This window comes from Rhipicephalus sanguineus, chromosome 6 (genome assembly GCF_013339695.2).
Source record: "Rhipicephalus sanguineus isolate Rsan-2018 chromosome 6, BIME_Rsan_1.4, whole genome shotgun sequence".
Taxonomy (NCBI): domain Eukaryota; kingdom Metazoa; phylum Arthropoda; class Arachnida; order Ixodida; family Ixodidae; genus Rhipicephalus; species Rhipicephalus sanguineus.
Window position 1 is genome coordinate 107353465 of NC_051181.1, and position 27932 is coordinate 107381396.

Sequence of the window (27932 nt, forward strand, 5' to 3'; positions counted from 1 at the left end):
CAGCCCTTGTTGAAATAAATTCCACAAGGGCTTCGGCTCCAGAAAATGTGTCCCCAGCATGTAGTTCCTAACAATGATGATGTTTTTGTTAGGTTCCCCGTAAAGAGGGGGCATAAAAAAGTTTTTTGAAATAAGGTGAAATTTCACATGGCTTCCCATTCACTTATGTTAGATCTGAAGTGTGCTTTATTGGAACTAGGATGTGAAATGGACGCGTGAAGACAACGTTCTTTTTACAAAGCTGTTGCTAGTAGCAAAGCTACGTTACACCTCAGTGAGGTCTACGCGGGTCGTACTAGGGGTTTCTTTTAAGTGTCAAAACGTCGATATCAGGAGCCAAGCGCCGTAATACGACACGCCGGATTAACTTTGACTACTTAACGTGCACCCAAATATGTGCGCCCGAGCGTATCTGCATTTCACACACATCAAAATGCGCGGTAGCAATGGTCGGGAAGCGAACCCGTGCCCTCTGTGCTTAGCGGCGCAGCGCTGTCAAGCGGGTGGGGAGAATGTAAACATGAGCTAGACAGGGGCCTACCACACCAGTAAGTTGAATTTGTGAAAGCTTTTGAGTACCATAAATGCCTCAACGATAAAAAAAAAAATGAATAAGCTTTTCAAAAAAGAAAATGTAACGACGACTACGCTTTTGGAAACTACGTTATACCGAAGCATCCCGAGATTTAAGCGACTCGAGCTTATAAGACAGGCCACCACAGTCGACTCCGAGAGGTGTTCTAGAAAAATACACAAAACAGTCTACAAGGCAACCGCAACATGCGTACAATGCGAAATAATTTACACGGAGATACCTGGAAGGCGTAGCCTAACATCACCCCACGTTTCCCAAATGCGGCGTAAGCATTGAAACAATGTTCTCTCGAAATTCACCGAGCATCAGTTTTGCGAGTAACGTTTCAAATATCACACATTTTAAGCGCAATAACCTCAAAATTGAGTTGCATGGCTTCCACGCCAGCTTCCCGACCAGTCATACCAACACTGGAGTATCAGCATCTAATGTTCTTTCACTTACCGGCGTCCTTGTCTGCCATTTCTGTGCCTCGAGATGCTGCTCAACAAAACAAAACTGCGCTACAGTTGCTGATGAATGGTCCTAATTGTATCGGCGAGCCCTCCTTTTTGACAAGATTTTACAGTGAGCGCCGGCTCTTCTTGAAGCGAGACAATGCCGGCTGACATGCGCATACCCTCGCCGACTCGCGCCAAATCCGCGAAATCGCAATCGCGATTGGCTGATTGGCGCGAAGTTGCCACTTTATCGCATCGGTTAATCTATTCTAGTAAAAAAATGAAGAAGTTGTTTAATTTTGCGACCCAATCCATGGCGTTTGTCTTCGTCACAAATTTGTTCGTACGACAACTGCGACTAAAAAGATACAAATGAATTATTTTACTACGGCCGAACGTCGGCACGGAGTGGGCATGGTTGGCATGGTAGACGACGAAGGATGGGTTAGTCGCGCGGTGCTCGTTTTCGCGTCGTAAAATTCGCACGGAAGGCTAAACTGGTCACCGACTCCATGGCGGTTGAGGTACGAGGCGTTCTTTTTGCAGTCGCCCCCCGAGTCCCTGGTGCCCTGTACCTCCCGATAGCGTGCGTAGCGGCCGAAATAGCCGGCAGAGACCGGATATCTAGGCCTACTATTTTTGTCGTGTTTGGCTCGTAATTGCCGTCAAGCAGGGGCCCAGGCGGTTCCGTTGCAGTTCGACGTGTGTCGTTTTCGTGTTCGCACCTACGCGAATTAAGAACGTCGGCGCTAGAGCAGCTGGCAGCCGATCGCTCGGGGTGGATTTCTGACCGCTCGCGGTGTTCTCTTATTTTTGCGTTATTTTTCGAAACTGGTCGAACAGATCGCCAGATGTCCCGACCCCACTGCCTCTTTCAGGGATGCTGACAGCGAGTCTTTGATCGCGCACTCGTGCCGTTACAAGCACGCAAGCTGTCAGCCGCGATGGAGAACCCAGGGCTGAAACTGACCGATGCCGAACAGCGCTATTTCGGCGAGCTCTTCTCTGCCTACGACGTCGATGGCCAAGAGAAAATATCTGGTTCCAAGGCGTCCGAGCTGCTACTGGCGACACAGCTACCAACCGAAACACTGCAGCAGGTAGGTGGCCTTTTTTGACACCATTTTTGTTTGTTTGTTGATAAACGTTGCGATTGAGAAATACTCGTTTGGTCAATGACCCGCCTGGTCACTTCGCCATCGCATAATCAAGCGTGATCCAAGGCCGGCTATCTCGTGCCGATAAGTCTGTTCTCGTTTTTCTTTTTTTTCCGGATGGAATATCAGCCAAAATGCTTCCTTTCTGTCGGCCCTGCGTGTTTCTTGTTGCATTGTAAGGCTACACTCGCGCGCTGGCGGTGTCTCGCTGCGCTGGCATTGACAGCTGTCGACGCAGCAGCGTCAGGTCTTCCGCGGATTGCATTTGCATTCGCTGCTGCCGCTTGTCGAGCTTGCTCAGCCAGCCGAACTGTTTCGCGTCACTAGCTGCTGGCATCGGAAACGCAAGCCTTGGTGCGTATTACGAGTTCTTTTTCAGTTGCTTCCAAGGTTTCGTTTGTTTACTTTCCCAGTAGGCACGTTAACTAATGCGTGGTTAGCTTGTTCAGCACTCTAGTAGTATCGATAAAGTACTGTACTTCACATTATTCTCGCCTCTTCGTCTTGCGTATTTGTAGCGCTGTGTTAGGCACTGTTACGCGCAGTCAGTAGACATTAGAAGACACTAAGTAAAACGCAATTCCTGTGCTTTGTTTTTCTACTAACTTCTTGCGTAACAATGCTAGCCACTACGAATGCAAAGATGGAGCTACACCATCTAGACCCATTTTAAGCTCCACTTGCTTTCATGCTTGTTGTTGCTCTGTTTTTCGTTGTCGATGGATCAAGGAACATTTGCCTTGAATTGATTGATAGAGGCTGCCCTGTGCACTAACGAATTGAGGATTGACGTATTTTTGTATGTACACTCAGGCACAAAAGTGTACAGACCGCGGCATTCAAAGGAACGTTGCATTTTCCAAGAAGTATGCGACCATCACCAGCAAAATTGTACCGCACGATGTTGTTCGCACAAGCAGGTGCATGCTCCAAGTATGTATGCCAGGCTTCCTTCAAGGCTGTTGACATTTTTCAGGTGCACGATAAAAGACGGTAGGCGTGCAAACATGGACGCAAGAAAAGATGTCAAGACAACATAAACGTGGTTTCTGTTGCCTTGAGCTCATCTCTTCTGTCTGTTTCTGCAAGTCTACCTTCTTTTATCATGAATTCTTTGCCAACTAGCTCAACTTTTGGTCATTCTAAGTTGTTCTCGGGTACAGCAATCTCTTGACTCTTGCAGCAAAATGTAGGCGGTATCTTGTATATTTGAGCAGGAAGCATCATCTCTTTTCTGAAGTGAAGATGCGGCATTGAATACGCTGTTTCACTTCCTTGCAGGAAACCTAACATCATTATTTTACGTACGTATACAAGTCCAACAAATTCGGTCGACTTATATCTTAGCGTTAAACCAATAGTTCTAGAGCTGGGTAAATCTAAAAGCTTGTTGCATGGGTGTTGTCGAATGCGTCTTGAATGCATGCAGCTCTGATAATGTCAGTCCTATGCCAAAAACATAATGCATTATTACTTCATAGATTCACGTGGCATGCTTTCTATTTATTTCGGGGTCACCAATGTAGGTGTCGCTGAAACTTCCTCCAGCCTCCGTGCTATTTCCTGCGAAGTATATAAAAAAATATATTAGGTACTTACAGCACAAACATTAGCCTGACTATCAATTGGGAACCAATTATGGTTCCTTGTGCCCTTAGAATGTTATCCCATCGTCTGTTTTTGATTGCATTCCTGGAAAGGGGGGAAACGAATTGCAATAACCTTAACCCTTGTCTTCTTAAAATATGCAGCAAGCCAACCAAATTTTCTAGATTAGTTGTCGTGTTTTAATCTTGAATGTATTTGATCTGAACCTGAGCTCGAAATGTCGCATGTCACACACCCTCGAGCAGATTAAATACTTAGCTCTCTGATATTAGCGCTGACATGGCGGTATGGGCGTCACCAATATGCATGATGTGCTATGAATAGAACCTCTGCGCACTGTCTGCTTAGCAAGGGCCTTGTTTTTTTTTTATGATTGTTTCTCCGTTGAATTTATCAGCTGTGGAGTTGGGGCTTCCTGTGTTTAGCCACTGCTTTTCAGGCTTCCTCTGACCTCAGTGCTTTATCTGGAATGTGACTTAAGTGCACAATTTGTTGAATCGTTTCCTTGTTTTGAATAACAGCTGTAGTTCATTACAGTTACGCCAGTGTTTTATCGTTGGGTGTATATAGGGGTTACCAAGGTTTCTTTGTTTCAGTGGCAGCATCCTGCCATATTAATAAAGGTGGTAAATTGATTGATTGAATAATGTGGAAGAAAACTTTTGCGGTAAAGGGTGTCATGACGAGGTGGCCCGCAAGTGTGTTTCTGCAAGCGGGTACGACATGACAAAAATAAAATGCTTTGGCTCTATGCTCCTGTGGTTCTAGCATTGAAGGAACATGTGGGTTGCAAAATGCACATATTTAGTAGGCAATGGGGGGAAAGTTTTCTTGTCACTGCAGAGCCAGTATGTGAAGAATAGCATATGTGCAGTAGAGAGTGTCATGGTGTAACATTTCTTCACAAACTTCCACTGCTTTGTGATGGTCATAATGTTGTGAAGTTGGAGAAAACAGAAGTCGCACTTTACTGTCAGTGATAAAACAAACACTAAAGGGTTTAAACAGGCAAGAGCATTAATTAGTTGGGGATTAGTTCTGGCATGTGATAGGGCACTCATGGACTAGGAATTGGGTAGACTGACATTTGCCATAATCTTTGTCCACTTGAAAACTATCCTTCCCAAATGGGTAATATGTGGTTTGACAGGTCTGCCACTGTGACTTCTACCCAGTGTAGTGGTTTAGTGGCTGCAGCGTCAAGCTGCTAAACGTAAGGACACTGGTTCAATTCACACCATAAATTCATTTTGATGGGGGTTTAATGCAAAAACTTCCATGTGTTTAGATTCATGTGCACATTAAAGAAAACCAGGTGGTCAAAATTATTCAGAGTCCCCCCACTACAGCGTGCTACATAATCATGCTGTGTGTTTCAGCACATAAAACCCCAGAACTTTATGTATATATTTTGTCACTGTGGCTTTTTGCTGTGGAGCGCAAGGCTGCAGGTTCGATCCTAGGCTGCCATGCCATTGGTGGCTTAATGCAAATCCTCTATTTTGTTTTGGTCAATGTTAAAGAACGATAGGTGGTTGAAATTAATCTAGTGGCCTTGCACTGATGTCATCTCTAGTATCCTAGTGTGCAACATCAGAATGCTAAACCTCATAATTTTTTGCTTTCATCGGACTTCTCAAAGTTTCTGACAGTGCCTGTCGAGTTTGATGGGACATGTGGTTCTCGTGCCTTTTCGAAAGCGGCGTTGGTCAATTTCTCGCCCAGATAACCGAGCTGTGTGGTGCCAAACGCCTGGGCCACTTTGGTCGTCCCCAGTTCTACCTGGCCATGAAACTGATCGCGGCCGCACAGGCTGGCCTTCCCCTCAAGATGGACACCTTCTCTTCGGGTGAGTATAGAGTGTTTGGAACTGCAGTCCAGATTGTCGTTTGTGTCAAGTGATACTCGGAGGCTTTATTGTGACAGTGGCTGGGTTATTTGTGGTGGCGTGCATTGATGACTCGTGTCTCATAGTAAAGAGGGTGAACATTAAAGGGTCCCTTGAACACTTTTCCAACTAATCATTGAAAGACTTCAGTAAAGGAGGCGATTGCCTCATGAATCGACTGCTGCAAAAATTTCTAGAATCCGTCAAGCACAAGCTGAGTTACTGGGATTTGTCGCACGCTATAAGCGCTTTCTCTCTTCTCTTGTCCCGACGAGCTTGCTGGAAGCTCAACAGGGAGGGATGGCACTAGAGAAAGAAGCTACATCACGCGCACATCATGCCCTTCAGCATTTTCTTTTCTCTTTTTTTTTTCTTCTTTAAATACATGGCCCACTTTCAGTGTGATTGCGAGTGAGCATGTCGCGCCATCCCGTGGTGGCCACAGTATCTGTGCAGCTCACGATGCTCAAACGAGCCAATGGCTGTGGAGTTCGTGTTTATGGTGCGGTCATTTGGATTTATGGCATCATTTGTCGAGAGAAGTGTGATTTCTAGCTGACTTTGAGAATTGTAAATTCCATGCCGCGCGCTCCGCTATGATGTTTGGCTCTTGTGTTCTCAGGACCTTCCACTACCAATCGGCAATGTTTTTTGGCCATGCTCGAAGTGTTGCAGGGCCCCTTTAACATGCGAGAAAGAGCTGTAGCCAATAATCATAGTTAAAAAAATTTTTCTTCAATGTAAGTAACAGCTTCGTGGCTACATTCTCCCACTGAAGATGAGATCACAATGTTCGCTTTCCAGCCATGGTGGGAAGCAACGGTGCAAGCAAATATAACGGCCGAATGGGTGTTAATTCAAAGTCTCATATATTTGGGAACGAAGTTTTGGAATTCACAGCATCTGCAAAATTTATCTGTTTTTAGCATAGCTTTGTGTCAGAGTAGGATTAATTATTACATTACATTGGTCATACTGAAGCTGTGCCTGCTCCAGCTGTGGTAGGTTAGTGGCTGTGGCATTTCACCGCTAAACATTAGGGTGTGGGTTCAATTCTCAGTCATGATGGTCACATTTCGATGGGAATGAAATACAAGAACGCTTGTATACTTAGGGTGCGCACATTAAAGAACCCGAGGCAGTCAAAATCAATCTGGGTGATTTTGGCATTTTAAGAATGTTTAGGTACGTAGACGACTTCTTAGTTTTTTTAGATAGATCAGTTTTTGAAACTGTGGTGAGCTGTCGCGTACAATGTTTGGACTGTACCAACCCTATCATCACGGGGATTCTTGCATCTTTTAATCAGTGTTTTAAGCCGCTCAGATTTACCATGGAATTTCCTGAACAGCTCAGCATTAGGTTTTTAGATTTGAGGCTGCATTTTTAAAGATGAGCACGTTTATTGGGTCTATGAACCGAGAACAAACAAGCCGCCCTTAAAATACTCATCTGTGCACTCAAAGCTTATAAAAAGAAACGTTGTGCTTTCTTTTTTGTCAAATGCTCTCTGCAAGTCGTGCTTTCACTTGGTGGATGAAAGCCTCCAAAAATAAGTGGCACGTTTGGAGGCAGCAGGCTATCCGAGGCAAGTCATTGTCTCAGTCGCTGAGGGCCTGCATCAAAAAAGGAAGTCTGTCTCACGTCTGAGTAAAGAGCAGAGAGCGGAACTTGAGAAAACCTCAAAAGAAAATCGAGCCAAAGAAAAGGTGGCTGTAATCCCATACCTTCACAAATTTTCTCACAATTTAAAGAAGGTCAGGCAGCATTCTGGAGTAAAGGTCATGTTTTCAGCACCAAACAAGCTTTTGAGTTTGTGTAAGTTGAGCTGTCCAACAAGGAAGCGAAAACCTGTTTGCTCCATCAGACACAAAAACGCTTACGTACCTTGCCCAAGAGGCGTTTACAAAATTCCTCTTTCATGTGAAGGCATTATGTAGGCCAGACTGGCAGAGGCCTCAACGTTCACCTGCTTGAGCATAACAAAATCGGGAACACTGCCATTGACGGACACCTCGCCGCCCATTGTAAGAAGTGTGACACGAAGCCGCAGTGCGTTCCTCTGTTCAATCAGACAGTTGTTCTGTATCGGCACTGTGACAAAACGATTAGAGAAATCGTAGAGGCATCAGAGATAGCTAGGGCAGGTAACAGATGTGTCAGCACTCCGTCTGTCCTTTTATCTGTGAAAGAGCATAAACTCTTGGCATAGACACGTGTCCATTACCTCCTTTCTTTTCTTTTCTTTATTGTAGCTTCAAAGGGTGCTTATATATGCTCTCTTTCTGTAGTAAAACCTCAGTTGATAGTGAGCGCTTGTCCTGGTCTTTTTCTTGTCCTGTGCTCTTGATTGCGCTATGGTTTCTGAAGAACGATGAACCACCAATATGCCCAAATGTTCTTCCCGCTCCCAAGGTGGCATGTCTCGTCATCATATTGTATCTTGGGAATACAGTAGAACCCCGCTGATACGTTTTTGAAGGGACCGTAGGAAATAAACGTAAGAGACGGGAAACACAAGAGCCGGAAAACAGGAAAAACGACAAAATATTTAGTGATACAGAATTTTATTTCAGTGCTTGCGAGCAGCACGAAAATTGGCGCGTTCAGCCACGATCTAGTCGACGGATAGAAATACAGAGCTGGGGACGGCCTCATCCACAGAAATGTAATCAACATATGTGATTTTTTTAACACCAACAGCTGTAGGCATGAAAGAACTAAGCACACGCAATCACAACCAGCGCGGCAAGTCTGACCGCGAACCGCGCGCTCGAGTCACGACCATGTGAGCATGTGAGCTCCAACCAGCTCGAACTGCTCCCGTCCTCCGACAAGTGACGATGATGATGAGTCTACGCCAACGCGATGGCAGAAGTGAATGCCAATCTCAAAGGCCTTGCTTTTGCAAGCAATTACGTCATAGACGCCATGTTTGTGCAATACAAATCTCAAAGGCTATGCTTATTTTAATAGTAAACGCCAATCTCGAAGGCCTTGCTTTTGCGAGCATTACGTCACAGACGCCATCTTTGCAATACGAATCTCGAAGGCGATGCTTTTGTTTGCATCAATCGAAACATCCTGTTGCTTGCGCCTCTCACGTGGCTAATGCTATGGTCAAACCAGGCCAAGCTGCGTGAAAATGCACCGTGGCCGCTCTCTTCGGTAGTCACTCGGTCGACTCCGAGCGCACTTCGCGAAGTATCATACGGGAACGGTCCGACAGTCCGACGTAATGGCCGGGAAAACGCAGCAGTGAGGAACGTAACAGCGGGGTTCTACTGTACAAAAACTCTGCACATAATTTTTACACTTTGTGTTCACATCTAGGCTGTGAGAAATAAAGCTTTCTTTATTTCACTATCTTCAGCCTGCAAAATTTTTTTCATGATTTACCTTTGTTGAGGTTGACAGTAAAAATGAAGCGCGTTCTAAGAATTTATTAAATTTCGTCAATCAATTCAGAACACTGCTGTTTGTGCTCCTGCCTAACACTAGTCTGAGATACGAAGGCAAAGAAGGTGATGGGACAACATGTTTAAAAGCAGTTACCTACTAGCATTATTAGACATGTACATTCGGTTTTCGTTTCAGGCGTAGAAGTTCCCCTCCCGAGGTTTCATCGGCCCAATGACCACGGTGAGTTATAACGTTGATGCTTAGTAACTTCATTTTATTATTATTATTTTTTTGTATCATTGAAGATTGATCGCATTGTGCCATTAAGAGCAAAAAACAGAGGTTCACAAATTTTCTGTCACCACTCCTTTAAACTGTGATATTTTATGTTAGCATAGAGGAGAACAAGAATGGGGATTAAAGCGAAAATGGGGACAGGGGATATTCTAGTTAAGATATGGGGAAGAAATTGTGTTATGGCAGCCCATGCTATGCAAAAAGGTAAAATGCTAACTTAAGTTGAGGATGGCAGGAACCTGGGTGGGGTCCGCATGCACGCGTGGGATCAAGCAACCCTGCTTTTGCTCGTTTAATTTATCATGTCTACTGCTTTTGGTGCCATGCAAAGAAATTGAATGACACTGCCAGCTGGCGCGGACGTTTACACGTCTTCCTTTGCCTACCGACCTAACCAAAAGGCTGTGATGACAGTGTTCAGCTACACACGAAACACTCAATTTTGATCTCTGGCTGCTGCAGTGGCATTCCAGTGAGGGCAGTATGTAAAGATGCGTAGTATTTCGCAGGATTAATTAATTCACTGTGGCGTCGCTCGTGCCCTGCTTTAGGACAGTCATGTACTGCACTTTATCCTTTCAAGTTTATGATGTTTCTTAAAAGTGCTGCATGTTGCATTTCAGCCCTTCTTGTCGTTCTTTATTACATAGTGCTCGGTTTTTGTGTAGTTTTTTCTTTTGTCGTCGATTGATTGCATAATGTACAGTACTGACGGACTAAGCGTGACATTTTCTTTTTACTATAATGACTGCTATGAGCAATTGCATGTGATAATCACATTGTGCCGCTGCAAATCTTGCCGCTAAAGGTAATGTTGGCTCTGATTTAAGTGCCCAAGCAAAATTTATGCCGATATGACACAGACTGTAGATGCTGGAAATGAATGTACAAGCATTTCTTAACCCTAAGTTTTCACGTTTCAATCCGTGAGTACTGTACTTTAATGGCACTCCTGCTTAAACCCTGGCGTTCAGTCTGGCGGTAACCAATAAAGTAAACTGCCTCGTTTGATTTGGTTTTGACTGTTCCTCTGTCGTCCAGCTGGCCACCCAACTCAACTGCCACCTCCACCATCGAAGATCCACAACAAGGCTACCAGGCAGCCCAGCCTGAAGGAGCTTGAGCTGTCACCGCAGCATCAGGTGCTTGTCTTTGTGCATATTATAGCAGCTTGTGCATGAGGGCAAGAGAAAGGGGCAGCGTGACGCTTTGTGCTGACGGGCACCACTTGAGTGCACTATGCCATGCTCGCCGCAGCAGAAATCTAACCTCCTCATGGCAGTTAAATGGACCGTAAAGAGAAAACCAATTACATTCTTGTAATCACCTTTCTACAATAGTACCAAAAAACACTACTCTAACTGCAGGAATATGTCTGGAAGGCCGGTAAACATGCAAGATAAAATGCAGGTAGCAGCACCGCCTTCAAGTTTTTACATTCCACCTTGCCGTGACATCATAAATTTTGATAGTGTCTGACATAACTCTACAGGACGTTGCCAAGGACCTCTTGAGCTTGGAGTAATAACTCATAATAAAGAAAAGGCCCTACATTCACTTTGGTGCTGCAATTGTTTGCTACAGACCATATCGTTTTCAAATTACATGGAATATTTCTGGTAGTCGTGATAAATTCACACAATCTTGCTGTATCTCAGTTCTCTTTAGCTTTGTGCTCTGCCTGAACGTGCGAGTATTGTAATGAAGTCTTCTCTGCGGTGCAGCCGTACGGCCCAGCTGCGGCTGGCTACCCCCAGGTGCCCCCGAGAGAATCACGGGACTCCTCCCCCGAGGTGCACACAGGCTCTGACAAGACGTGGACCAAATTTAACCAGACAGGTGCGGTTATTATTCCATTTTCAAAAACCTTAAACAGCGCAGTTCTATAAACTGGCGTTGCTGCTTTTGTAATATGATTGCAAAGTGAATGACCATGGCCCGGGCAGCTTGAGTTTTTAACGTTTTTCTAGGAATTATAGATCCAGTGCTCTGCTGTTACGACTGTCCATACAACCTTGCTATGCAAAATTACCATAGGCCCACCGTGCATATGCTTGAACTTCATATGATTTTAGCATAAAGGAATGGGTGATGTGTTAACCATTTTCCGTAACAGGACACAGGACTTTGTACAGACCACATGACCGGTGGTCGTTTCTCTTGGGGACATTAATCGTAATGCCTGTGTGCATGACAGCGGAATTTCTGAACGGGATGGAAGCTCTAGCGAACCTAGAGACTTGATGTCATGAGAAGTTGAGCGAGGAATGATGCTGAACCCAATGCTTTGACAAGGAAACTTGGTATTTTAAACAAACAAGTTGGGGTCACTTAACGTACCCAGACGGTTATATGCTTTCAGTTCAGCTTATTTCACTTAAGGGCCTCCCAAAGGAGGCATTGCATAAGGGGTGGGTTTACAATTTCTGACAATTTACACATCAGTTAATTTCATATTGATTAATTGAATGACATTGAAACAAGGACGGGCAGGTAATGGCGGCAATGTCAGCAGGAAGGCCGTTCCAGTCATTGGCAATTCGTGGGATGAACGAGTCAGGCTATGACCTGCAAAGTGTCATTTTTTGTGGCGCGTGAGAGGTGGGTGGCGCAGTGCTACAGTTGGTACAGCTTCGAAAGTGTGTATTGTTTTTGCATAATGAAGAGCCACAGTACGAGTGCTATAAAGGGTCTTCCTGGCTGTGCTTGCCAGGTGACGGGCAGCTAAACTGGAGCCACTTCGAGGAGCACCGGCAGCTACTGGGCAACGAGGAGGACAGCAGCGACCGGCATTCGAGCGACGAGGACCACGACGTCTGGAGCATCGCGGATGACCAGCGTGACTACTACACCAACCAGTTTCAGCTCATGCAACCCGACCTGCGGGGAAAGATCACCGGTCAGTGCTTGAATGAAAAATTGGAGGCGAACCCTATTCTTTGACTTGGGTGCCCGGTAGCGGCATACACACGTTGCTGTTCGTGTTCTGTGATGTATTCCTTTGGTTAGTTGCACTGCCGAAGCGGATCTCGGAGGCCACGTAGAAAGAAGCACGTGGTTGAGATCTGCTTCACCAGGGGCCACAATGATCCCAGCTGCTCGTGAGAAAACCGTGTGTTCTTTCAGTGAACCCATTATATTAATTTTTATTAATTATCATGACAGTTAATTGGCCCTTATTGTAAGTTTTGTATTCAGTTGGCCAAACTTTTTTTTCCACACTGCGCTTAGTTTTTAGTTTCTTTCCTTTGTTTCCATGATAAGCTAGTACATGGGTGCTTTGCAGTGCAGTTAAGTTTGCGTTTGCTTTTTTTCATTGCACTGTCACGCACTTGTGTCTATAATTATGTAAAGTACATTGACACAATTATACTATCCTGGCAGTGTTAAGAATTCTTTTATGCAGTACTTGCTGTCATGCTTTGCAACTTGCTGTTTTTATTGCTTAATTGTTAATTTCTTTTTTCACTGTTATTTTCTTTTTTCTAAATCTGCATCAGTCTTTAACATGGAAATCTCTTGGCTGTGTGACGATTCGTGAGCCCTTGGATGCGTACAGTATGTTATATGTTGAATTGTTCCATATGCCCCCCTCACCTTATGTTTCTTCGGGGTACCATGAGGTATGCCTAAATAAAACAGTAAATAAACTTATGCTCCAATATATATATCCGATATAACTCCTAACATGGGCCAGAACCATTTAGAAGACTTTTTTTTGAGTATTCTGAAAAGCAGAAGTAAGTGCTCGACCGGAAGGCCTTTGAAGCGCAACTTCAGTGGCACTCGTGCCACTAAAGTTGGGTGACCATGTGAAGCCTATTACAGATGTGTAGAATATGAGCAGACAAAATGACGAGCGAAGTGTTGCACAAAGACGTCTGCAGACGATGTTTTCTTTTTTCACAGAGTAACAGACAAACGGGCAGGAGCATTTAGGGACGATGCTTACGCATCGTGTACGATATTTGACTTGTCGAGTGTTGATCGTGAATTGTGCTTACTGCTATGCTGTATTATAAGTAGGGGTGTGCGAATATTCGACATTTCGAATATTTTTCGAAAAGTGTTTGCTATTCGATTCGCACTGGAATTTTACTATTCGAACTATTCGAACTTCCCAAAAACAAATGCAGTCAGCGTCCGATTGAAAGTGACCCCTTCAGATTTTTAATATGCTTCACCTCACTACATTCTTGTATTGCGGCAAAGCTGCCTTTCAAGCTCCGTTACGGTCGGACTTTGCCAAGACAACGTCCGATTGGAAGTGGTCCCTAGATTTTCAATATGCTTCACCTCATCATACCCCGGTATTGCGGCAAAGCTGCCTTTCAAGCTCTGCTATGGTCGCAAATGTACTAACTCAAGAAAACGCTGGTTCCACCATGGAAATGAAAGATGTGGCAGAGGTTGGGGCTCAATTAATGCTGTTTTGGACCTGAAATTTGGGCAGGAAGTCCGAAAAATTGGAAGCCGAAGCTTTTTAGAATACAAATTTTCAGATGTTCTTATATATCGACGTCTTCGAGGCAGATTTGGAACTCCGGACTTGAAGGGAGCACACCCTTGTCCGCCATCAGTTGGGCTTCCACAGAAGTTGAAACAGGAGGAGAGGCTGAGGAAATGGCATCTTTGCCTATCATGTGTAAAGTGTTGTCGGCAACAGGTTGGTTGCGCCAAATCATGTACATAAATATAATTTGACCTCTACATTGCCTCATTCTTGATAAGACAACTATGAAACAGCAACTTGCCAGTGCTTCATCAACCTAGTGAAAAGAAACACTTTCATGTTGCTATCTCATAAGAATATGCTTAGGAATCCTCTCTAACTTTTTTTCTGCAATTTCGCTTTGAAGTATTCGAAAGATATTCGAGAAATATTTGAAAAATATTCTATTCGATTCGCACTCACACTTCAATATTCGAATTCGCTTTGCACCCAGAATTTTGCTATTCGCACAGCTCTAATTATAAGCAACATGCCCTTTTCTGTTTGCTTGACTTAGTTAGGGCTGCTTTTACCTCTCATGCTGTCTTCATTTATTGAATGGGGTTTGAAAGTTTTTCTTTGATTAATCAGTCACTAGAAATTTGCAGGTAGTTTGACGAATGTAAAAGCTCAGTACATGTTTATAGCATTTATGATATCTCGAAAACTTTGGTTTGTTTGACCACATTTCAAACGCATCAAAAGTTCACGGGTACTTGGTAAAACAAGCGAGGATTGTTCGGGAGATTTCGTTTATCTTGCCAGTGTCTTGCCAGCAGTCTGGTTTGGAATGTTTTTCAGGTGCTATTGCCAAGGAGTTCTTTGAGAAGTCCAAGCTTCCTGTTCATGAGCTATCCAAGATATGGTAAGGAAACTTCAGAGTGCTGCAAAATATCTTTTCTTGTGATGTACTACCAGCAGATGTAAGAGTTGTTTTTGGTAGAATAACAAGTAGTGCCAGGCACACACTTTGCTTTGGTAATGCGCGAGATCTTTCGTTCCATTTAATAGACTGGACTTGTGGCGTTAAATTGCATGAATATTGTAAAACTTATTATCCAGTGATTTAATTCACGAAAAGCTGCTTATAGTACTTGTCAAACTTTAATTGGTACTCTTATTTGCAACCACTACAAATGTGAACACGAACATTACAGTGTTGGAAGCATTACGATTGCTACCATGACAGTACACAATTTTACAGCATTAAATGGAAGGCGTATGCACACGTAAAAATATTCGCATTAATTATTAGCACCTGCATTCCTTGCACAGCATAAAATGTGACTGGTCTTCATCTTATATTTCTGCGCCTTGTACGTGAGAAATCCAGGCACTATAAACTTTGCCGATTGGTAGCTTTACAGGATTCCCGTACCCTTACATCATTTACTGCTACTTAGAAATGTGTGAGTGATGCATGGCTGATGTGTGCAGGCAACTGTCCGATGTGGACAAGGACGGTGCCTTGAGCATCGAGGAGTTCTGCACTGCCATGCACCTGGTGGTGCTGCGAAGGAACAACATTGAGCTTCCAGAGACCCTGCCACCTTGTCTGATCCCCAAGGTGCCCACCACCAAGGGTGTGGACGGTAAGACATGGGCACGACCATGTGCATTCCTGGTATGGTCAAAAAAAACTTGGAAAAAAGTTGCATTTGATACGGGAAGGCCTCAGTTGTGACTCATACTTGTTATAAGCATATGCACTGATTTTAGGGAAGGCAGAAAAAAAGGTACGGAAACTCCTAGGAGGAATTCTTCAATAAGACTCTCAGACGGAAATCTCTTAAATTGAACAGCAGCTCCTAATATGATTGGTTTCATACTTGGATTCTGCACTCCTGTTAAACGGAACACATTTTCCTGCTCCCTTCAGGCTGTGTTTAACGAGAGTCTACTGTAGTGTATAATACGTTGTGGCTGCAATCATCGCAGCGCTTATGGAGACTTCTGACTTGACATCTCATGGAAAAGTCCTAGGACTTTTTTTAAGGTTTTACGGTGTCCTCGCTTTGGTACAGCGATTAACGGGGCTAGTTGTTGAATGTTCATGGTTGTGAATCGCACACGAGAGAAATTCTTTGAGAAACTATCGTTGCTGAGGAAAACATGCAAACCACCTGAAAGTGCTTGCTTGCACGTGTGCCGTCCTCAAGTGTTTTTTTATTCTGCTTGATCACGTATGAGCTTATGGCGTAATGGTTTAGAGCATTTGATCTTTTTCACTGGATGGCCCTGAGCTCAAATTCGGCTGTCAAGATGTTTTTTTAATATTACTTACATTAATGAGAACTAACAGACAATAATGCCAAGGGAAGTATAGGGGATGTTATATGTAGTAATTATGATATAAATGTGAAGAAAGTAAAGTGGACGAAAAGATTACTTGCCGCCGGCAGGGACCGAGCCTGCAACTTTTGAAGCTTGCAGGCCCGGTCCCTGCCAATTGTCTTTGTCTTTGTGAGACAATTAATATTGTCTCACAAAGAAAAACGAGGCCTTGAAGTTCCCAATATAACTTATAGTCGTACAGCATTGTCATGTGTACTCCCATAAGACCCCGTACATACCTATGAACCGCAATGTGTTGCATCACAGACGTACAGTTTGCTTAGGGAAATATCTACAATGTCTGCGCATAAAAAGAAATTGTGGTCAGGTCTGTTCTAAGGAAACCCAAGGTTCTAGGCCTCTAACATGCCTGGAAAGGGTCTTTGGTTGATCTTGACAGATGGCAGCATGAACGTCGAGTGACAGCGAAAGAAGACCCGCATAGTTCGTAAGTGAAATTTTATTTCAGAAGAAAAGGGGACAAGCATCACAAGATATTCTGCATGCTTGCTGTGAGCTAACAAGTGGGACAAGGCAAACAGCAGCGAATAAATGAGTGTACAAGCTCAGTGTACAAGGCATGGGTCACACTATTGACAGTCAGAATCATGTTCATTTTCTGAGGAGCATTTGAGAGCCTACTAAGGCAGACTTGCTAATTCTATTTTACGTGAAATGCTTTCATGACAAGGCACGCACCGTTTACTTCACATCTGCTTTCCCACTTAAGCTTGTCTTCGACCGAGTACTTTCACTCGTTTGTCGCTGTGATGGGACAGTAGCTTATGACACTGCACAGAACAGTGTTGGCTTCTTCACCTCATCTTTCTCTCTCTCTTGAGTAATAACGTACAATGCTCGGGGATCGAAACGTGACATCAAAACATTTAGTATGACTGGTATGTGGAATTGCTCGAGAACTGTGCCATGTTGCTACGAATCTGGCCGCTAAAGGTAATGATTGCCTTGGTGTACACTAAGAACTCTATATAATGAACACAGATATAACGAATTATAGGTTATAACGAAGTAAATGAGGAATAGTCTTGTCATAGCTACAGTGTTACAAATAACCATTTGTGACGAATTTTTGGATATAACAAAGTTATTTTCGTGGCAGATGTGACTTTGTTATAATGAGGCTTGAGTGTAATTGTTCAAGTTGAAATTACACCAACATTACACAAAACGGAAGACTGTGCAAACGAAATTATGTGCATTACTTAGCCCTAAATTGCTGCATTTCAATCACTGAGCACTGTACCTACTAGCTACCAGTATCGGGGAACTTCGGTGAAATTTCGGGGAAATTTCGATTCCTTTTCTTTTCCTTATTTAGTCGTGGACGCAACTGCCTACCCGATGCCGCCGCATCCCGTCACTCAGCCGGTGCGCATAGCCAGCCCCAAAGGCCACACGCCGCCCCCTTCAAAAGAACCACTCTCACCTCAGAACAAAGAAGTGAGCCTGCATTTTTTTTCACCATCACGTCAATCGCTTGCAATGAGGCATGAAAACGAAAGTGTTCATCTACTGTGATAACCACGCATGGTGTAGACAGTTTGGAAACTGACACTTTTGAAATGTTTTTTTCATGTATGCATGAGAAGTTCAAGACATAACGTACAATCGCACAAATTAGTCCACCTCTAGAAACAGTGAATGAGCTTTTTCATCTAGAAGACTTGGGTCGTGAAAATGAAATCCACAAATAAAAATGGGTTGCCACGCACATGGCAGGTTCTCTCGGGATATGAAGGCAGGTTACCATGAATTTTGAAAGAAATCCATACGTGCAATTAGCGCGTTGTGCCAGCGTTCGCATGTTTGGTGGAGAAACATTGAGGATAGCATTGATTATGGGAGCAGTTATGGAATGAGCAAGACATGAAGGATCGAGATACAGTATTGCATGTCATTTCAGGTTATCTGAAAGAAATTTGCAGGTATTTAGGATAGTCAGCGGAATGCAAGATTACTTATTTGAGATTACATGCTCCCGTAGATGTAATGTAGGCTCATGCTTATACCGTTCAGCATATTGTCAAGCAAAACAACCTTAATGCTACTCTACATCATGCCTAGTATGCAGCAAATTGTTTTGTTTTTCATTTTGCCTAACCGTCAGTACCACCACATTGCTCACATTCCTTTTGCTACTGTTATCATTGTAACTAATCAAAGAAACGACTAGCCACTGTTGTACAGTTATGGTATTGACTGATCATGTTGCTCATTTGATTAACGGATCATGTTGTTATTTGTAATTGGAAACGTCCTAGTGATAACGGATTCTAACGTTTGAAACACTGTATTTTTGTAGTATGCCTATTTCTTAACTATTGTCCCAATATGTATGCCTCTTTTTGAGTTTGTTTTGCTGTAGTGCCTGCTAGCCACTTAAGGCTTCCTGTTGTGTTGTAAAGTTAACCTCGTTAAATTTGTTGCCATTGCATTTTGCTTACTAATGTATATTAGATTTATATTAGGTAATTCATTACTACTAATAGTACATATCACATCTTAGGCTCCTAAAATCATTTCTAATTTGTACAAGGGGATTTAATGACATAGTATAAAATGTAAAATGAAACTAATTAACAAAACGTTAAAATTAGCTTTCACTTTTTCTTGACTTTCCTGTAACACGTGTGCTTGAAGCATCCAGTTTGTGGGATCGTTTGTTAATTCTGGCGTCCTCATTCCCGGGATGTGTCAGTGGGTACGTGATACTACTGGATTGTGACTAGACGGCACCAGTCTTTGAACATTTGATTTTCTTTACATTCAGGTTACCATGTATTCTAGAGACATTACCGTTCAGATCATGAATCGAGATAGTCCCACCGATGGAAAGATCACGCAGTGACTGATGTGAGCATCTGTTGCCACATCCACAAGCGTGGCTTTGTCTTGATGACTTGGCTTGTCTATTGGCAGATTAAGGACGGTGTGAGCAAGCCACTGTGTATGTGTAGGCTAGCTTTTGATGTCTACTGGCTGGTGTGCGAATACATGGCCCCCAGAGATGGTTCACTCCTTTCAGCAGAGACGGATCTTGAAGGCTGTGCTTTTGCCAACTGTGTTTTGTGGAAGCTCACTCTTGTGAAAATCACCTGTCATTCGGCTTTTCCAGCTTGTGAGGAGGGCTGTTGGTTTCATTCTTACTTCTCAATGTTGCTGCTCATGGGGCACCAAGTTTTTTTGGAGATTGCGTAAATAGAAAAATTCCAACTACAGGATACCCACGCATTTAGCGACTACAGGTCTAAACACTTCTGAGGGTGTGCTTTCCGTTGCGCCATTATAAAAACTGGGTGCTTTAAAAGCGGTTGCCAACCCCATTAGAAAAGTCCTGGTGGGGCACACCCCACACTATCCCACAAAGTGCATGCATTTAACATGTGCAACCCGCTGAACGTTCTAAAAGGTTTTAGGGTTTTGTTTTCAAGTTTCTGGGCATCATGGTGCTTTGCAAGTCCATAACTCTTTCCATGTTTGAAAAAAACTGCCACGTACCCTTTTGGTGGGTGTTTGCTTGAATGCGCTCTGGCGGTTTCTGTATCGGCTTTTCATTGGGAAATTTGAACAAATATTTAAAGCTGTGCCAAATATAATGTTCTTCAACCTTTGAGGTCTTAAATTATTTTTCAGAAAAACATTCCAAATTAACAATTTTTCTTTGGTGCTCGACAGGGGCGTAGCCAGAAGGGGGGGTGACCCCCCCCCCCCTGAAAAATATTTCTGGCTATGCCCAGCTCGATGGGATCAGCACAACGAATACTAAACGCAACAGAAACATTCATGGCGACCTCGGAAAAAAAAAAATGTTACTTAGGTTTGGCGAAAGTTCACGTTTCCGCATGTCTTGCAATCGGTTTTTCTTGCGGTAGTGTAGCGGAAAATGCTATGGCATTGCAGCACAATCTGCTAATCAAGAGTACATCTAAATGCATGGACAAGCTGAGCACTTTCACACGACCTATTGGGTTAACCATTGCAATTCATCAGCCTAGCTAAGCATAGTGTGTGTCTTTGGTGTTCATTTAACTCGCATCTCTGCAGTGGTGCTTAGTTCTTAAGCCAACCGCGTTTAATATGCGTGTGTGTGTGTGTTGGCTAGCATGGCAAACAGTGCGTTTTGTCTCCCCCTCTCCCTCCCTCGGCAGTGGACCAAGTTCAGCGACTCCCCTACTAGCACTGTGTCATCTCCCAGCATGAAGCCGGTGAATTTCGATTTCTCCACGGCCTCTGTTGAACAGGTTGCTGCTTCTGTGCTTCTTTATTGGCATTAGGGGGAGTTTGCGGGGTTGAGGGGGGTGGGGGGTTGCACCGTGCAACGCTTGTTATCGTGAATGCCTCACAAATAATTTGTCAAGCGTTGCAGTGTCACGCATGTTTTTGTCTCGTTCATCTCTTTTATGCAGAGCTTTTGCCTTAAGAACTTGGCTGCTGATTCGTGAATGAACTGCACTCGCGAGCAAATATTTGGAGAGCAGGGCATCTTAGCAATGCTTTACAGTATGGAATCGCTTCAATATGTGTTGTGCATAGTTTGCATTGATTTTTTTGTACGTGCTCAATGTTGGTATATTAAAGGGACACTGAAAGCAAATAATAATTTATGCCGGAGTGAAAGGTCATTGTTTGGGAATGTCTAAAACGTCAAAGTTATGCACAGCGGTGCTTTAGTAATGAAGAAATTAAGGTAAACATAGGGCACGATTTGCACCACCAGTGGGACATTCTGGTATACTCATAGCCCGATGACGTAGAAGGCCCTTGTCACAACTAATCACTGGTACTCAAACCATCTGTTATAAAAAGGAATGTTGGAATGCATTACAAGACAAAATGAAATGCAACTTGTGCATTTCAGTTTGATTTATAGAAAAAAGAACTTGTTGCCGTTTCCCTTCTGAGTTACGTGGCTATTCGAAAAGTTCCATTTTCGCCGGGCTGTGCAGCAAAGCTCCGTCTGTTGGGCAAGAAAGGGCGAGCATTGCAAACGCTGCATCACAGGCCCATTCTCAGGAGGTGGGCAGTTTGAGTAGCGCTAAGAGTATGCAGACCACTAGAAGTTCATTTTCATCCAATCGAGCATTTCGTCGGCATAAAACGAGCACTACGAGGTTTCTGGAACTTCATTTTAACAATATGCGCAGACTTAATATTTGCTTTAGTGTCCTTAAACAGTGTACTGCATTATTTAATCCAGTAGGCTGAGTCTAAGCAGGAAAAATTATCAGCACCGAAACTTGGTCTCCAAACGTTTGCTCGCGACTGTGCCTTGAGGACCGGGACTTTCATCATGAAAAAAGCTAAAGTGTGCAGACACAGTGGAGATGACAGTTGTTCTAGATTGGGACATGATATACTAGGTCATTTAATTAGATGGCGAGATTCTCATTAATAATACATTTATCATCTGGATTGGCCAGGGCGTGTTTCTGCTTAGCTTACAAACTGCCTTTTGGATTGCTTTTAGGAATAGAAGTTGACTTTGTTTTTGTCACTGAAAGTAAAAAAGCTGGAAAGTGTTAGCTGGGTGGATCTGGGGTCATAGTCGGAAGTAATCTCGTAGCAGCCTGTTACCTCCAGGTGACAAACACATAAAAGCAGCAGCCAAGTTTGGCAATTTTTGTTTTTGCCCTTGTTTTTTTTTTGGTAACTTTTTTTTATGTTGCATCGAGATGTTATGCATCACATGTACAAAGGGCTCTCTCCTGGACTGTTAATGTTCACATTGGTGTCTCGCACTCTTGCACGATCTGCAGTTGCACTGGACTTGGTTTGCATATGCACCCAAGACCAAGCAGTCATGCGTATTAATGCAAGTCATGTTAAGGGAACCACGACTACAGTTTCTGGCACGTTAAATTTTACTGCATGCATGCCTTGTGACTTGACCATAACGGCATTATGTTGGCATTTCCTTTTGCTGGAAAACAAGCTTTATAAGGTACCCTGAAATGGTCTTATGTTCTTGTTTTTTTAATCTGCAGGCAGCTAGGCTTCTAGAGTTAATAATATGCGATGTGATTTGAGTGAGTCACCTCGCCTCAAGGGAGCTGAGGCCAAGCAAAGGTTACCCACCTTTCAAGCCATGGTTTTTCTCGTCGACTCCTTCGCCAAGGAGTTGGGGCTAAGCTCGGCATTCTGCAATCCTCTGCCAGCGTGCCATAGATCTCGAAGGCCATATATTACACAACTTTATGCAGAGTGTGAAACCGGTCTTTTAATTATCCAAAGTACCTACCCTATGCCACTGGCTCAATGGATCTATAAAATATTGTCAAAGCCATTTCATGTTCCCCTAAACAGTTTGGGAAATGCCCGTTTACATTAACTAGATAGTGTATCTTGTCTTTTTCATTGGCCCTTTTTTTTTTGTGTGTGTGTGTATGCGTGTATGTCTATGTGTGCATGTGTGAAGCCTGTGGCACAGATTTCTGTATGGGTAATTAGGCACAATGCTTTCGGTGTTCATGACTGTTTGCACTTGCATGCTCACTGGGGCTGGTGTCAGTCTTGGCAAGTAGGTTGGCACTTGCTGGCATTGCCTGCCTGTGGCTGAGTGTATCAAGTGCATATAGGATGTGGTGCCAGAAAAATTTTTTGTGTGAAAACGAATTTCACGTTGTCATCATTTTTCTTCTTTTACTGTACTCAACTAGCTATGGTCAGTACAGCATAAGCTCAGTAAGGTCAGACGTCAGGAGTGTAAGCAAAATGTAAACACCGTAAACAGTGGGGCAGATGCTACTGTCTGCTTCCTCAAGAGTATGGAATTAAAGCTCTTGTAATACTGGCAGCGGTATACTATACGCTTTGTGCATCTGACCAGACATCAGCCTTCTATATGTGAAACAAGAGCACCTCCGGAATATATGTGGAGGCAAACGTACCTGTGTCGGAAGTAAGCACTGGCTGTCATTAAATACTCGTGGCTTTTTAGTGCAAGAAATAGCACAGATTGAACTACTGATAACTTATTACAAGGGTTGTACCAAAAGTAAGGTTCCCATATTTTTTACGAATAGAAAACATTGTTTATTGTTATTAATTTATACATCGTTCGAAAGCTTACATTTTTGTCTATTTTTCAACATAGTCTCCATTGTTCTCGACACACTTTTGAAACCGGTGCTCCAGCTTTTGTATTCCTAAGTAGAAGAGGTCTCCCGCCAACCCGTTGAGCAAGCATGTGACCTCTGCTCGGACTTATCATCACTCTTGAAGCGTTTGCCACCTAAGTGTTCCTTTATCTTGGTGAAGAGGTGATAATCGCTTGGGGCTAAGTCCGGACTGTACGGGGGATGGGCCATAACAGTCCACCCAAATTTCTTCGAAAGCTCCTGTGTTTGACGAGCAACGTGGGGTCTAGCGTTGTCGTGAAGAAGCACTACTTCAACCGTCAGTCGTCCTCTCCGGTGATTCTGGATTGCTCGCCGGAGTTTGGTCAATGTTTTACTGACGAGATTGTTGTTTTGTTTCAAGGGTGTAATGAAACACCCACGTTTCATCTCCCGTGACGATAAAGTCGAACAATTCCTTGTTGCCTCCCCCCTCACATTGCTGAAGAAACTTGCGAGCACAGTCAAGGCGTTTCTCCTTGTGTCCATCAGTCAGCATCCGGGGGACCCAGGGAGCACACAGCTTGTGATAACCCAACGTTTCTGTTAAAAATTCTTTCATTTGTGCCGTGGGAAGCTTCAGCAATGCGTTCATCAAGTTCACAGACAGGGACCATCCGATCTTTGAGCAGCTCACTGTTGGTCTCCTGGACAATTGCATCCAAAACCGGTGGTCTTCCACTCCGTTCTTCACCATGAACTTCCGCACGACCCTCAGCAAAAGCCCTGCATGATTTGCGGACGTGCTGAACGGACATGCGCTCTACACCATAAACCTCAGTCAGTTGCCGGTGAATCTCCACAGGCGGTAACTTCTTTGCGTGGAGAGAACGGATTACTGCTCGAACCTCGCACTTGGCGGGAGCGGCGATCAACACTTCCATCTCTGACGGCTGCTAAGCAAACACTGAGCGACGTAGTGAATCGCAGACAGGCTGGTTCTAGAGAGGGGGAACCACCGCGCACAGCACTGTTGCCGGATTTAGCCTAGCACCTTCCCTCGAGGCTGTAGCTCAGTGGGAACCTTACTTTTGGTACAACCCTCGTATGTTAATATTTGTCATATCATCGCTTGAAGTTTGTCATTTCGCTTGCGTTTGCGTTTTTTAATCTTAAGTACACAACAGCCTGCAAACAAATTATTGATACAATATTAAAAACTGCCTTTTAAAGAAAACATAGTACAAATATTAGCCATAGTGGTCAGTTTTGCATGAGTTAAATTGCTGTTTGGCAAGATGCAGGGAAGGAGGGCTCTTCAAGGACATTGTAAAAGTGCATTTAAATGAATTGCGTCATGTTAGTTAGTTAATTTGGTTTTTTTTTAAGCACAGAAGCAGCTGCGGCTATGTTGCACCAGGCACAATGTGTTATTGCGTGGTGTTCATACTTGCTTATTATTTCTTCGAAGCCTTTCTGAAGTGTGCTTACAGTTATGGTGGGTTATCCTGCCCATTTGCTCTCCCTCTCCCTCTCGTCTTGTGCATGCAGGATCCAAGGATTCTGCACCCAGTTGCTCGTCGCGTGTCGCCCGATGGGCATGCCCTTCCCTACAATGATCAGGACAAGGTGGCCTTGTCTGCAGGTATGTATTGCCTCGGGCAGTTTTTCCTTAAAAGGACAACCACAGAAAAATTTCAGATTGGCAGAACTGATCGTAAGTGTGTAAAGCTGCATGACTGGTAACCATGTTTTCGTATCAACGGCCTTTGACCGTCTCCTGAGCGTATCACATGTGTACCTGCTGGTTAGCAGATACGACGTAAATTTGCCTCGCTAGACCTTTCTGGGAACCGTCTTGTGGTTACACCGCTCGAATGCCGACCCGAAGGTCGCGGGATCGAATCCTAGCCGTGGCAGCCGCATTTCGATATAGGTGCACGTTAAAGAACACCAGATGGTCAAAATTACCGGAGCCCTCCACTACAGTGTCCCTCATAATCATATTGTTCTTTTGGGACAGTTATTATCATTATTATTGAGACTTTTCTGTGTGCTGCAAGCTGAAACCTTGGACCCCAATAGCCAGTTGCAATGCATTCTAGGTGATGCTCCACTTTTAATGAGCTTTAATGGCAGTGTTTGTTTTTTGCGATACGATATTTTCACGAGCTTCTTACACTTTCTGTAACGAGGTGCATTGATGACAATAATTTCTGACCCCTATTTCAGATGCATGCGGTGACTGCAGGTCTGGAGCAGCACCAAAGAACATAGTGAAAAGGCTTTCTGGTAAGTAGAACCTCAAATAATCTTACTTAACCCTTTGTGGTCCGTTGTTGAGCCCCATCCGACAGTGCAACACGGCCGCAGCAGCCTGCAGTCGGGCACCTCACGTTACCCAAATATGACTAAAAAAAACTTAAACACAAAGTCAGCTGCAAAAAATAAACATCCATCGAGTTTTTCTTGCAGTTGTTTTTCTTTTTTGTGGAGCTCAATACTGGCAAAATACTATTTTCGAACCGGGACTGCTGGAAAGTTTCAGACTGCAAAGGGTTAAGCTTAGCTAAGATTACGTTTATCTTAACACAGGGTTGTTTTCACCATATTCCTTACCTTGTTCTGGGGTGACTGGAACTTGGGAAAGATGCTGTTGTTTAACAAGGCATTGAATCTGGACGGAATTACAGCATCAAACTCATATACACTGAATATCACCTCGTGAACACTGTAAACTTACATTAAAAACATACTATAGCAAAAATTAGTTACAGCAAATAAATGTAGCCGCAGCTAATGATATGCTGAACTTCAAGCAATGTAAAGGTACCTCAGAAGTTGGCTTTCTCTTGGGGTACTGAGGAAGCTGCCAACTCACCCATGAAGGTTAGTTCAGTTAGGTAGGGCATGTCACGGCTCTATCCTGCTCTGTCGTGACTCTATCCACCCATTGCAGCTGATTGGTCTACAGCCACACCCCTTACAAGAAATAATCCTGACCTGTCCACAGCACTTGCTCATGTAGCCAAAGTACCTCTCATGCTCTTTTTTGCTAGCTACCTGCTATGTTTCCGCTGCATTTGTGACTTTGAATTTGTGGCTGGTGAACCTTCATCAGTTTCTTTAATAACATGCTCTTATAAATTGTACATGGTTCTCTGTTGTCCACTTCTTTAGGTTGGATCATGCCCTGCATTGGTCTGATAGGCATTTCTTTTTGCAAGTTTGATATAACTGCATTTGTGTCTAGCACATGCCATAAATGAAAAAAAGGTTGAGGTGCATGTCTCAAAACGAGGTTCGCTCATTTAGATGACAATATTTCTTTCCCATGAACTCTGTTGTTACTTGTTTACTTGGGGTATTGGGGTGCCCCTGTGTCAGGGGGCAGGTACTTGGGCATTGGTATTTACTTGGAGGATCTTATGAACCATATTTTACTTGGTTATCGGAGCAATAGAAGTGAATCTCTTCATGCTTTGAGATTGTGCATTTGACGGATGTTTTCGTCTTGCAGGCCCTCCTGTGCCTACAGCTCCTCAGCAGACATTGGCTTACGTTGTCACAACTGAAGTCGCTGGCGACAATGCTGCAAAGTAGGTTGATTGTTCCTCGTATAGCACAGCTTTTGCACGGAACTCATTTTTGTGTTGTGCCAAATTCTCGGAAGCTGTCGGCTTGAGCATTGTTGTATGTCAGCTTTTTCTTAGCTGCAACTTCATAACCGTTACTCTCTTTTTCTTTCTTTGATGTGAAATGTAAATTCGTGGAGGGGTTTATATTGTAATCTTGAAGGTTTCTTTTATCATTGTCTGATAGGTCGTTAGAACCCTTGAATATGAAAGTGCCATTTTAATTTAAGGCCCCAGAAATACCAAAATATCACGAAGTAGTTAAGTGAGTGTAAGCGTATTATTGCTTGACATTTGGCTTCAAAGTTAACGTAATGCAAAAGTTAGGCCAGTTTAATCCAGGTTCGTTTAGTGATGCATGTTTTGTAACGGACATACTTGACCCATTGGCTATGCTTGCCACTGTTGTGATTCGAGTGTTGCTTGACGTTTTAGAACAAAAATGTTTGCCAGTCGAAGAGTTGTGTTCATAAGCTGCTGTTTTAGCAGCATTTTGTTTTTCACTGCCTTAACAATTTCGCGATACTGTACCAACACTGCTTGATCTGGTTTTATGCCTCAGCATCCTCATTGTAGCTCTTAACACGCAAAAACTCTTTTTAACTGCTCATGCTCACAAGGGATCTGAGACGAAGGTAAGAAGTCTTGAATGTTTAGGTTAGGCCAGCACTCAGGGTTTGAGTGTTGCAAACGAGCATCGGTAGGCGCAAATTATGTCTGCAAAACGTGATACGCTTGCCTGGTGCGAAAACTTGAGTTCTTTCAGGCAATCCTTGGAAACCACGATTTCTGTTGTTCATTCGATGCAGAGTTTCCAGCGCATGCACCGTAAAGCAACATAGAAAGGCATAAAAAAAAATTTAGGCTTCCAGTGAGGCTTCACAACTAGGTGTAGAGATTGCCGGGAAGCCGCATTTGATGCCGAAATTTTTGCATGCAGTTTACCTACTTTCTCTCGACTTTCTAAGGCTTTTTGAAATTTCCAAAGTTTTCAGCACTGGTTGCTCA

The 27932-nt window shown here is 43.6% G+C and overlaps 2 protein-coding genes across 6 annotated transcripts in view; one reads left to right on the forward strand and one right to left on the reverse strand.

Moving 5' to 3' along the window:
- Positions 1 to 1260, reverse strand: part of LOC119396121 (chromatin assembly factor 1 p55 subunit) — a 63751-nt gene extending 62491 nt beyond the window's left edge. For all 5 annotated transcript variants that reach the window (XM_049416917.1, XM_049416920.1, XM_049416919.1 and 2 more), the window contains exon 1: positions 1040 to 1260. In XM_049416917.1, the coding sequence (XP_049272874.1) occupies positions 1040 to 1058 (19 nt within the window). In that variant the 5' untranslated portion in view covers positions 1059 to 1260. The remainder of the gene's footprint in view (positions 1 to 1039) is intronic.
- A 104-nt stretch (positions 1261 to 1364) lies between these two features.
- LOC119397464 (ralBP1-associated Eps domain-containing protein 1) overlaps positions 1365 to 27932 on the forward strand; it is a 48154-nt gene continuing 21586 nt past the window's right edge. The window contains exons 1-14 of the mRNA XM_037664889.2: positions 1365 to 1559; positions 1914 to 2135; positions 5526 to 5649; positions 9286 to 9330; positions 10429 to 10529; positions 11112 to 11226; positions 12101 to 12286; positions 14681 to 14744; positions 15317 to 15471; positions 17553 to 17674; positions 20383 to 20475; positions 24841 to 24934; positions 25522 to 25581; positions 26810 to 26888. Of these exons, the coding sequence (XP_037520817.1) occupies positions 1980 to 2135; positions 5526 to 5649; positions 9286 to 9330; positions 10429 to 10529; positions 11112 to 11226; positions 12101 to 12286; positions 14681 to 14744; positions 15317 to 15471; positions 17553 to 17674; positions 20383 to 20475; positions 24841 to 24934; positions 25522 to 25581; positions 26810 to 26888 (1394 nt within the window). The 5' untranslated portion in view covers positions 1365 to 1559; positions 1914 to 1979. The remainder of the gene's footprint in view (positions 1560 to 1913; positions 2136 to 5525; positions 5650 to 9285; positions 9331 to 10428; positions 10530 to 11111; positions 11227 to 12100; positions 12287 to 14680; positions 14745 to 15316; positions 15472 to 17552; positions 17675 to 20382; positions 20476 to 24840; positions 24935 to 25521; positions 25582 to 26809; positions 26889 to 27932) is intronic.